The sequence below is a fragment of the Triticum dicoccoides genome, chromosome 6B (assembly GCF_002162155.2).
Source record: "Triticum dicoccoides isolate Atlit2015 ecotype Zavitan chromosome 6B, WEW_v2.0, whole genome shotgun sequence".
Taxonomy (NCBI): Eukaryota; Viridiplantae; Streptophyta; class Magnoliopsida; order Poales; family Poaceae; genus Triticum; species Triticum dicoccoides.
In genome coordinates, this window is record NC_041391.1 from 83,938,759 (window position 1) to 83,950,523 (window position 11,765).

General features: G+C 47.9%; 2 protein-coding genes across 2 annotated transcripts in view; one reads left to right on the forward strand and one right to left on the reverse strand.

Annotated features, from left to right (window-relative positions):
* The first annotated feature begins 536 nt into the window (after positions 1-536).
* LOC119324732 lies at positions 537-1,808 on the forward strand. Its single transcript, XM_037598503.1, has 2 exons — positions 537-915; positions 1,406-1,808. Exons 1-2 carry the CDS (start codon positions 684-686, stop codon positions 1,615-1,617), a joined length of 444 nt encoding a protein of 147 aa, XP_037454400.1. The 5' UTR covers positions 537-683; the 3' UTR covers positions 1,618-1,808.
* A 6,259-nt stretch (positions 1,809-8,067) lies between these two features.
* The window catches only part of LOC119322042 (cysteine-rich receptor-like protein kinase 10), a 9,604-nt gene continuing 5,906 nt past the window's right edge, over positions 8,068-11,765 (reverse strand). Inside the window, exons 2-5 of the mRNA XM_037595548.1 lie at positions 9,976-10,095; positions 9,797-9,874; positions 9,172-9,610; positions 8,068-9,048 (exon numbers count right to left, since the gene is read on the reverse strand). Coding sequence (XP_037451445.1) covers positions 8,388-9,048; positions 9,172-9,610; positions 9,797-9,874; positions 9,976-10,095 — 1,298 coding nt within the window. The 3' untranslated portion in view covers positions 8,068-8,387. The remainder of the gene's footprint in view (positions 9,049-9,171; positions 9,611-9,796; positions 9,875-9,975; positions 10,096-11,765) is intronic.

Here is an 11,765-nt window from a genome sequence, read left to right on the forward strand (position 1 = left end):
TATATATATATATATATATATATGGAAAAGACCACATCATTTTTTGGGAAATGAAAAAATAGAGATGTAGACAATACTGGAATATTAGCACTGCGGTTGCAGCACGCACACGGCAAACAGGCATGCAGGACCGACCGACCGTATACGTTACCATACCGTATCCCACTTAAACTTGTACTGTCCGGACGGCCATAATTGGTGGAACTAGATTCTTTTTTGGAAATAATGGGTGACATTTCATTGTAGCAATTTTTTTCCTGGTAGACAAGCACTGTCCGGGTGGAAATAATTGCAGGTAGAAAATCCTTTACTAGCGAGTCAAATCGGCAGTCTTGCGGATTTTTCACTTGACATCGACTCGGCGTTTTTATGTGGCCATAGGCGAGTCATGTTAGCGTTAGCAACGACCATCACATCTTATTGGAATACTGACACTACAGACGACTCGTCCCCGGGGTCGCCTTTATACAGTCTACAAATTGGCCAACACCAACACTAAACAGCAGACAGACCAGCCTACTGGCGCAGCGCAACGATGAGCAAGATGTTCATCGCCATGTCCTTTGTGCTGATGTTCTCGGCAGCTGCGCCCGCAGCATCAGCCGCGGTCTCTGGAGCCGCCGGAGGGATCTTGCAGATCCCCTCTGGTGACTCTTCGGCTCACTGTATCCCAAGGTGTGGGGATGTCTGACATCCCCTATCCCTTCGGTATAGGGCCCGACTGCTTCCGTCAAGGCTTCGATCTCACCTGCAACCACTCCACCAAGCATCCCAGGCTCTTTTTAGGCAGCAGCACTATCCAGGTCACTGACATTGATGCATACTCCGGCGTAGTATCGACCCCTATAATCTACAACCTTACAACAATGTCAGGTACAAATACGTACGACATCATGTGGAAGGCCCCTGCTAAAGGTATTACTCTCACTAGAGATAATACTTTGTACGTAGCTGGTTGTGATTTGGACGTCACCTTGTTCAAGTATGGTACAAGAAACATGGTTGGTTCTTGTATGACTAGATGCGCCGGCAGGAAGGCACCGACTGGAGGGCCTTGTTATGGAAAGGGCTGCTGCCTCATCCCCTTTGCAAGTGACCTGTCAGGCTTTCACGCAAATCTTGTCAGCACTAATACTACGGCAACACAATCAGATTGGTTGCACCCTGGCATCATGGCGTTACAATTGTGAATATCTAAGGCCGGTTTGGCCGGATTTTGTCCCTATGGAGGAGGCGGCGGCGCTCGATCTCCTCGCGGCGCACACAATTGTAACTAATCAAATAAATCGGTTAGATCCACAGTCACACCTTAACAAATCACATACATTAGACATTCATAACCGTATCTAAACATGCCATTACCAGTACATCTTTGTATCCCCAAAAATAATCATTCAAATTACAGGAGAAGGACCACGCCCAGGAGATGGCAGCGGATCAAACTATTGCACCGAGGCTGGGGCTGGGACTGGTGATGGATCTGCAGTGGTGCTGGATCAGAAGTTGTTCGGTGGCTGGATGATCAGCATCGCCTGGACGATGAGGAGAAGCAGTAGCGCCTGTGAACAGCGTGGGCGGAGGAGAAGCAGGGACTGGAGCACCTGGGAGGTGGAGTAGCGGAGGATTTGAAATCAAGGCGGAGGAAGACGACGATGGGGATTTGAATTTTGAAAAGAGGGGTAGTGATGTCATTTCCTGCGTTTTCATCAGGTCGCGAGGTTTTTCCCAACGACATGAACTCACTGCCAGTACTTCCTCTCAGCCGCAATGGCACACTAATATTGTTGCAGGGTACAACGAAACAGAATTTACTATCTGAACTCGCAATCCTGAGAGCATCTCCAGCCGTTGGCCTCCCAGGGGGCGCCTGAAATCGCCGCCCGGGGTGACCCGGCGCAAAAAGGGGGCCTGGGGGCGAGTTGGCAACCAGCCGCTGCCCCTAGGGCCGGCCCCAGGCGTGGGAAAAAAATTAGACAAACTTGGGCTGAAACACGCCAATTTTCGGCAAACTTGGGCTTTATATTGGCAAATTTGGACTAAAACACGCCATTACATATAAAACCTAGTAAAAAAAAACTTGCTGAAGGCCGACAAGTCGCCGTCATCGCCGCCATCATCGGACTTCTCCTCCTTGACTCGGGCGCCCCTGCTGGACCCCCCCCCCCCCGGCTGGGGGCGGCGGCGGCGCCGCCGCGTCGTCGTCGTCGTCGCTGTCGTCGATGATGATGACACCACCTTCGTCGCGGCGGCGGCGGCGCCGCGTCGTCGTCGTCGTCGCTGTCGTCGATGATGACGACGCCACCTTCGTCGCGGCCTCGGCGGCGCGCTGGCTCTCCCTCGCCATCTTCAGCGAGTCTTGTCGTGCCCATTCAATGGCCGCGTCGTCGTCCAGCTCGACCTCGCCGCGCTCCGCCTTCACCGGCACCAGCAGCCCCGGCTCCGTCTTCACAGGAGCCAGCCTCGGCTCCATCTTCACCGGCGCGAGACCCGGCTCCGTCTTCGGCTTGACGAAGCGCGGGGGAGGAGCCGACGAGGAGGCGCGCCGGCCGCCCTCGCTGATGACGATGCCGGCGCTGCATGTACGCCGGCCTAGCGGCGTCTCCGCCGCGGGTTCGGCCTTGACGCCGAGCAGCGATGGAGTGCCGGAGGATTGGGAGGAAGAACGCGATGAGGAAGAAGAGGAGGAGGAGCCGAACCTCCTCGGCGCCCATTGCCCGTCGCGTCAGCGGTGCGTCGGGGCGGCCGTCCTCGTCCGTCGCGTCGGTGGTGCGTCGGGGCGGCCGTCCTCGCCAGCGGCGGGTTGTTGCCGCCCTTGAGGTGCGTCAGCACGCTGTCGAGGGTGCGGCCGGGGACGCCCCACCAGAGGTGGCGCCCCTCGCTGTTCTTGATGCCGCCGACCACCTGCGCCCCGTTGGTGGACGCCAGCCGCTGCTGCTGGCGGCACTCGAAGTATGCCGCCCAAGCCGCGGTGTTGTCGGCGACGTACTGGGGAAGGAAACGCTCGGCGTCGGTGAGGGAGGCGCGCGCGATCTCGACCTCGTCGGTGAAGGACGACGGCTTGGTGACGGCGTCGGGCAACGGGGGAATGGGCACTCCCCTATTGCTGAGCCTCCAGCCCGTCGGCCCGGCGCGCATGTCCGGCGGTGCCGGAATGTTCGCCTGGAACAGGAGCCAGGACTCCTGTTCGCGGAGAGAACAGCGGCCGAAGCCGTTGGCCGCCGCCTCATCTCCGGGGAATCGCTCGGCCATCAGGGAGAGGAAGTGGCTGGGAAGAAGAGATCGGCGGGAGAGCGAGAGGGCTGCGGTGGCACTCCAACGCAGGCGAGCGAGGTTATATATAGCCGCTCCGTCCATGTGTACGCATCCGAGGGAGGAAAGTTGTCGGCGCGTCTCGGCGCGCCGCCCCGTGACGCGCCGCCCGTGAGGAATCAATGGCACAGCTGACCGGCGGCAGCCTTGCCATTGATTCCCCGCGGGAAACCGAGGCGTCGGGAAGACGAGGCGGGCGGTGTCGCTGACGCGGCTGTCCCACGGCGCTTTTGCGCCAAAAACGATTTGCCCGGCGCCCCGAGCGCCCCCCAGCGCCGGGTTCGGGTTGGGTCCGCCGGCGCAAATTTCCGTCCGAGCCGGCGAAAAATGGGCCCCTGGGGCCGCGACTGGGCCGATTTTTTGGCGCCGGCGGCCGAAAAGTCGCCTTGGGGGCCTTGTTGGGGGAGCGGCTGGAGATGCTCTGAGCACTCACAAGAATGGACATTTGGCTCATAGCGGAGTTCAACCTAGTTAGAGCAGTAACGGAATCACCAGGTGAAGACAAGCTAGGGGACAAAGCACATGGAAACCCTGACGATCCGACGAAGAGCTCGATGACCAGGCGATGGCAATGACCGACCCAACACTAACACCGACACCGACCGCGACCGCGGCCACGACCACGATGACCACCTGCCCGTTTCTCTTTGCAGTCGCTTTGGTCGTGACAAAAGATTGAGCTGCAGTTCAGCACTATCTTTCAGTTTCAATGCGTTTCCATTTTATTAGTTTGGCACTTCGGCGTCGACCTGATTGTGTTTCTTTTCCATGTCAATCAGACAACATCTGACTATATTGGGGATAAGAGATTAAGTTTAGTTTTTGAGGTGGACTACGGCGAGCAACCACAATTAAACATGAAAGTATATCTACTTCAACTATAGTTGATGCACTGGTACATAATTAAGTTACTCGTACAGAATAGGCACATTGAAACAAGTGATATAACTTCTTACATTGGAAAATCACAAAACCACCATGGTTCCCTTCAATTATACAATTACTGGTACATAACTTAGAGCAGACTAGACAAATAGACAATCAGAGTTGAATTATTACATAACCATATGAACTATATAAAACACTAGTGGATATCACTTCTTCAATTGGTAGGAGATCTGTCCTCCATAGGTTTAAGCGGAGGGACCTTCATACTTTGACTAAGATTTGTGCTCTCTTGTCCATGTTATTCAGACTGCCCTATATTACGGAGACGGTTTACTACTTGCCTCATATCTAGGCGTTCCTCTGGATTAAGTTTAAGACACTCCAGAGCGACTTCACTAACCATTTCCAGGATCTCCATATCATTCTCGCTTGTAATATCATTATCAACAAAGCTCCTTACTCTTTCATCTTGACAAGCTTGAACAAAGTTTTTTGCATAACTCATATTGTCATCATATTTTGCAACCCTCCTTGTGATAAGCTCTATGAGAACAATTCCAAAGCTGTATACGTCACTCTTCTGTGTAACGATCCCATGGACCATGTATGCTGGATCTATGTAAGCCTTGTCTCCAGTGACCCATTCAGTCTTCTCAGATTTTCCTCTTGCAAGCAGCTTCGAGGTCCCAAAGTCTGAAATTTTAGGGGTGAAGCTTGCATCAAGAAGTATATTAGCAGATTTAACATCACCGTGACGGATGGTACTCTCCACTGCTGAATGCATGTATGCCAAGCCTTCGGCGGAACCAATGGCAATCCTGAGGCGTGTATCCACGAGAACGCTGTCTTTGCTTTTGAACAGAACATCATACAGACTCCCTTTCACTACATTTTTTTTCGAAAAGGGGGGACTCCCCGGCCTCTGCATCAAGAGTGATGCATACAGCTGGTGCCTCGTGGTCAATGGGGTGACGATGGACTTAACGCGTATGGTGACGGACAGCACCGGGGATCCTCGTCCACAGGTGGTGGGCGGGGGTATGCTTGGCAGAGTGATGGCTCGACCGAGAGACCTTTCTTGGGGCCTATGGGAGGTTTCGTCGAAGGGGCGTCAGGACCAGCTAATAGGAACCGTGGTGGTTTTCATGGTAACCGTGGTGGACGCGGTGGCCGCGGTGGTCGCTACCGCCCAAGGCAGCATCCTGTTGTCGTTGATCAGACGCCGGTTGGTGTGGATACTGACGAGTCTGCGTTGTCTTGTCAGGCTATGGAGGTGGTTACGGCTCTGGCAGAGGTGGTTCCTACGAAAAATGGTGAGGCTGAGGTGATGTCGGTGGAGGGCTCTGACAAGGCTGAGCTGGACAGGGCGGCTAAGTATGCGCGCAAGAAAGAAAGAATGTTATGCTATCGCTGTGGCAATAAAGGCCACTTCATTGCTGAGTGTGTGGCAGTCTTATGCGATACGTGTGGTAAGCCGGATCATGAGTCAGGGGCTTGTCCGCTAATGAGAGAGCAGTTACCCAATCTGTTCTGAGCTCACGTTTTTCGAGTCTCCAATTGAGAGGGAAGTCTCTGACGAGGTGCGCAGTATGACGTCTGGGATTGTTAAAGTGACTAAAGGTGAAGTCTCTGAGATCCAGATTGTGCAGCGGCTCCGGGAGCTGGCACCGGGTGACTTTCTATGGGAGTTAGTCAGTCTTGAGCCAAACTCGTTCAGGGTGGAGTTTCCAACGGTGGAGGATCTACAGAGGTTATTGAGTTTCGGGATGTGTAAGGTGCCAGGTACTGAAGGCATTCTTGAGTTCCACGAGTGGAAATTGAGTGAGCCTCAGGGTAAGCCACTTACCCAGGCCTGGTTGCGTTTTTCGGGGGCTCCGCACAGGCCCATGCAGGATGCCATGGTTGTTGCTAGTATGGCTGTTTTGGTGGGAAAGACCGAACGAGTGGACATGGCTTTCACCAGAGCTCAGGGGGTGGCTCGCATCCTCGTCAGTATTTTGGACATTGAGTTTGTTCCGGACGTGGTGAAGTGGGCTTATCGCGGCCAGGTGTATAACCTTCAGATTCAGTTTGAGGATGACAGCCTGTTTGCTGAGGCACCTGCTACCGTGGATGTTGATATGCACGAGGGTGATGATGACATGGGGCGCAAGGAGCCACCGGTAGCCGATCCTGGTCGACAGGCCGAGAGACCGGGATCTGTGGTCAAGACCACCGGAGGGGAGACGGCGCCTCCATCTTCGGTGCCGTCGACCTCTGAGGTTTGGAACCATTGAGCCTGCTTCTGCACCTCCGAGATTATGGAGTGAGCGGGTGGAGTCTTCTGAGGTGTTCGAGAACTCCTTACCTGCGTTGGACTTTGAGGGCCCGAGCGTGGAGGTTCGTGGAGTGGAGGGAGGTTCGGAGATAGCGTTCTCGCCTCCCTCGGATATTCTTGTCACGTCTGAGCTGCAGGTGGTGACTACGAGCTTGGCGGGGGGTCTCAGGCAGGAGGCCTCGACCCCACACTCTTCGCTGGCTATGATCAGGGCTCCTAAGAGGGAGGAGTCCTCTTCGGGAGGGCGGCCGGCTGCGGCTTCTTCTGCTGGGCGGATGGGTGTTTGTCTGTTGGTTCAAGTTTGTTGTGTGGTGCTCAACCATGCTTAGTAGTTCCATAAAACTGCCTCTCATGATGTCCCGATCAATATCCATATTAACCTACAAGATTATTGGATTTCCAACAGGCAAAATTAGGAATCCAGTGTTACAACCAAATAACCATCAGTAAATACGGCACTATAATGATTCAATAAACAGTAGGAACAGTAGGCATCAGGGGGTTTATTGGGGTCAAAACAGATCCGTATCAAGATCCAGAAGAAAAATAATCATGACGCTTTATGAACTAACCTAATTTTGTTTCTTCAGTCTCCAATGTCTAGATGGCCTGATAAAATCTGGGACAAAAGAACCCAATAGAGATCCCAGTATCTAGCCTTGTTTGATCGCGGCCTCTAATCAGATGGGAAATTGGCTACAGCTTCTTCAAGGCTTCAAACATAGCATAAATGATGATTTCTAATCTAGTATTCAACAAGATCCAATCCAGTTACAATATAGTCGAACACTGAAGCAAGAACTCGAGGACCAACAATGGCGACGGAGAGAGAAAGAATCCGGATAGGGAGGGGACAGGAGACGGAAGTGTGGAGGAGAACGATAGTGAGATTAAATATCCGGCAGTGGTAGGCTCCATTATATTGTATTTTGCACAACGTGTCAGTCTGGTCAAGGGTATTCCCATTGTATAAATTTCCGGCTGGAATTACTACATTATACGGAGTAGGGGCGCACAGATCTTGAAGAAAGTGACGAATGGTGGATCCAATGCCGCTACATCCCGGCTCTGGTAAATCTACTTATTCGGAATTGAGGCACGCTGGCCATGAGCTTCGGTGAGATCCAAAATAGAGCTACCAACGTGACAACATGCTTGTACAGAAAGTATACAACATTACATGTTAACACGATCCACCACCACTTTGGATATATGTATAGTGTCTGTATATAGGACTCTACTGTTGCCGATTTGTCCGTTTAGTTACATTTCCTACTGTCAGATTTCAAGTGTTTCGCTATGTGCATAGTCCAGGGGTTACTCATAATGTTTGTATAAGTTTGATGCTACATTTCGAGGTAATGAAACCACCCTTTATCGGAAATAAAAAATCTGCCGTGTACTATATAAGTTGGTACTATGCCAAGCCACTTTACAAAACTACCGGAGTACAACTCCTACATTGCTCACCCTGTCCAGGTCTTAGAAAGAAATAGCAGGAAAACCACCGTGCCATGTCTTAATAAAATTCAGGATCGGCACGCTGCCGCCGAAAAATAGTATATATATATATGGACCAGCATCGCTATTGAAGAACATTTCCCTTCATGGCTTAAATTTTAAAGTGAGAAGTTTAGAAACTACAATTCCAAATCATTTCCACAGAGTAACATATATGCTTACAATTTTCTATATTGTAAAGCCAAATGTTGTTGAATGGAGAGATACTGCTAAACAGACGACTAAACAAAGAGAGATCGAGATACATTTGTAGGCGGTGGCCGGGTAGATGGAGAGAAGTAGCTTCTGTGGCCGTCATATCTGCATTCCTGCAGGGCACAGCCTTGAGGTTAACATCTTCTTCAGTTTCTTCTCACCTAGAAAGAAGGGGTGAAACGCCAGCTTCTTCGTCGGCCAGTGAATGCGTAGGGAACGTGATCCTGCACGTACCAAACTCCCCTTCACTCTGAGAGGTCGAGGCAGCTAATCCCTTCCCATTCGGCACCAGATCATTTAAGCGATCCCTCACTCTTACGGCATGTGGACGATCACGACGATCTGAGTGGACGCACTCGAGACCGAGCCGTAACACATCTTTGATCTTATTGTCGTACTGCCCCCTGAGCCCTTTGTCAGCTGCATCGATAATTCTATTCCTCCCTTGACATTCACGGACCATCTCGATGAGGCTGTTCTTTCTAGTGTTATCACTGCCTTGCATGATGGATGGTCTTTTACCACAGACAATCTCAAGCAATACCACGCCGAAGCTGTAGACATCACAGTGCTCAGATACTTTGCCGGTGTTCATGTATGCTGGGTCCATATATGATAGTGTCCCGATGACATTGTCCGTAGGGCGCGAGGTTTGGGTACGCCTGAGTTGTGTCACCAGCCCAAAGTCTGCCAGTTTAGCATTCCAGTTCTTGTCCAGCATTACATTAGCTGGCTTGAGATCCCTATGCACGACAGTAGCCTGGCATTCCTTATGGAGGTATGCTAGACCAGAGGCTATACCAATTATTATGTTGCACCTGAAACACATAGGAAACATGCATGTATACGTTAATGATATTAAATTCTAGTATATAGCTATCTTAAAGATGAGGAATTAACATAGATGCTTGGTTTCATAAATATACAGATGTTTTGCATACCTTGTCAGCCAACTTAGGTGTGAAGACAGACATGTACCATTCTCTCTTTCAGTATAAACTCCACTATCCATGGCGCCATTCTTAGGGTAAAGATGGTCCTCCAGGTTACCGTTCTCCACTTTTTCGTAGATAAGCAGTAGGTGTTGGTCTTCCTTACACCAACCCTTTAGACTTAAAATGTTCCGATGATGCAGCTGGCTCATAATTTGAACTTCAACATCAAAAGCCTTTTTCGTTTGTTCTGAGAACGTTTCTAGGATCTCTTTTATCGCCACAGACCCATCTATGCCTTCAAGTCTGCCGTCATAGACAACACCAAAAGCACCCTGTCCAAGCTTTCTCTCCTCATTGAAATTAGCTGTTGCTTGTGCCAATTCAATATAAGAGAATTTCCTAGGAACATACACTTTTAAATCGCCTTGTTGACCATTTATCGTTTCTGAAAAAAGACAAAACAAAGAAAAACAAAGGTAATATAGGACATGTCTCAAATAATAGCTCATTGAACATAAACTATATGTGTCATGCAGGGTTGGTTCTTGGAAAAATGATGACTGTATTGTGGGGCTTTGATTTGAAGTTTGTGAAGACCTAATAATATGAAAAAAAACAGAGAATAAATTACCTGTGGTTGCACTCGAGGGTGTCGTGATTGCATTGGAAGCGCCTGGTGTTTCTTGAATCTGCTGGCCCGTAGGCTTTACTGAAATCACATAGTGTAAAAGATATTTGTTCAGAATTTAATTATAATGTACTGTCAGTTTGTCGCTTAACACAGTTCAACCAAATGTTATACTACAATACCATGTGTTTTATGTTGTTTTCGTGAACAGCATCTGCCGCGCCAAAAGCAATATGCCACAAACAAAGCCACCAGAATTAGGGCAACACCAAGTCCAATTACCATGGCAACTATAGGAAAACCTGCAGAACAGAGTAAGGACTTATTGGCACAAAAAAACGTATGCAGAGCAGCTAGTACATAAACAGCTATAGCATGTAATCTCTAAAAAAGGATTGAATGATCATCTAAAAGGCGATGCAAAATTCATAGACAGTTTGTGGATATTCAAGCAAGAATATTAATCTGTCATTAAGTTTCAAAACCAAATACAGTCGTGCATTGAGAAACAAAAAACTGGGTGAATAATGCCAAATTCAAATTGTAAATACTTTATTTGAGACACTTACTTTATTGAGGCTTATTTTATTCATTAAGGCTTTTCTGCGACACTCTTTTTTGCGATTATAACTCTATGAGGCTTGTTTCCATAACTCATAAGCCTATAATTATAATCATCTGGTCAATGTGGGCTTTAGTTGGTTAGATAGAGGAGCAAGTTGCACCTAGAGTGAGCTTTTGAAAAATTTCTCTTTAAAATTTTATGTATAGACATATTTCTCTATTTTGAATAAAAGAATGTCTCTACATCATTATCATTAACTAGTGGCCTCCTGCAAAATATAAACAGTGTAAATGTTTTGTAGGCAGGCAGACATCGAACGAGACAAATGATGTTGACTGCATTATAGGTGAGATGCCACAAGGTGTCCTGATCCAACTAAATGATTGGTGATGATTGGATTAATGTCTGGCTTATTAGTCGTGGAATTGCTTGAGGTGCATGATTTAGACTGTCTGCGTTAAAAAATAATACCGAGCTGACCTAGCTTTATTAGTTTAATAAAAGCATGGCTCATTGCTAGTACAAAATTAGCCGAAGAACATAATAGTGTTCTTCATCTAAGGAGAGAAACTTCTTGCAATCCGATGTCTAGATATCTAATATCATAGGAAATTCCCATTGTTTTTTTAGAAAACAATTGGATGTAAACATGATATATCATGACAGCCCAGAATTTTTCAACAAACCATGAGCATATGAAAAAGAATACATATTTTTTTCGATTAAAAAGAATATCCTTATTTTCTTTTATTTATTAGTTCTGGCGTATTTTTCCTTCCTTATTACTCCAATCTCAGTATACCAAATTGAGTTGTATTCTTGATCCACCTGTAGAATAAAACAAATGACCTATTTCTCAGACTGTCCAATTCCAATTTCCTATGTAAAGAAGGGTGAATTATTATTTATCATCCTAATAAAAGTTTCTCTTATAAATTTTACTCTGAATATTTCTATTTTTAAGCAGGTCATTTAGTATACAGAATAAAGAACATGTGCTATTTAAGCTAAATATATATTGCTCGTGTCAAAAAGTGATACATGATTTCTCCACCACCTACATTGCTGGGAGTGTTGTCGATGCGTTTAGTTTTTTAGTGTTGTCGATGCTCTTTCTAATTTTTCCTTTCACTTATTAATCTAGTGCATTATATTCACCTATCCATATGCATAATAAAGCATTATGTCCCACTCACTCTCAACGTGGTTTGTCCTTTTCTGGTCATGTCCCCGTCGTACTAATGGACATGCATTATTTGGAACAATTGAATTTACTTATCATATTTGACATGATTGGTTGTCTCTCAAATTTCGGTAACTGCTGATGTCGCGGCTCATTTATTGAATTTACTTCTCATATTTGACATGATTAGTTGTCTCTCAAAAAGAAAGGAATCTACAATATTT

Coding starts and splice junctions, on each gene's coding strand:
- LOC119324732 (XM_037598503.1), top strand. CDS start 684: ATGTCTGACATCCCCTATCCCTTCGGTATAGGGCCCGACTGCTTCCGT. Junction 916..1,405: donor GTGGAAGGCCCCTGCTAAAG/GTATTACTCTCA, acceptor TTCAAATTACAG/GAGAAGGACCACGCCCAGGA.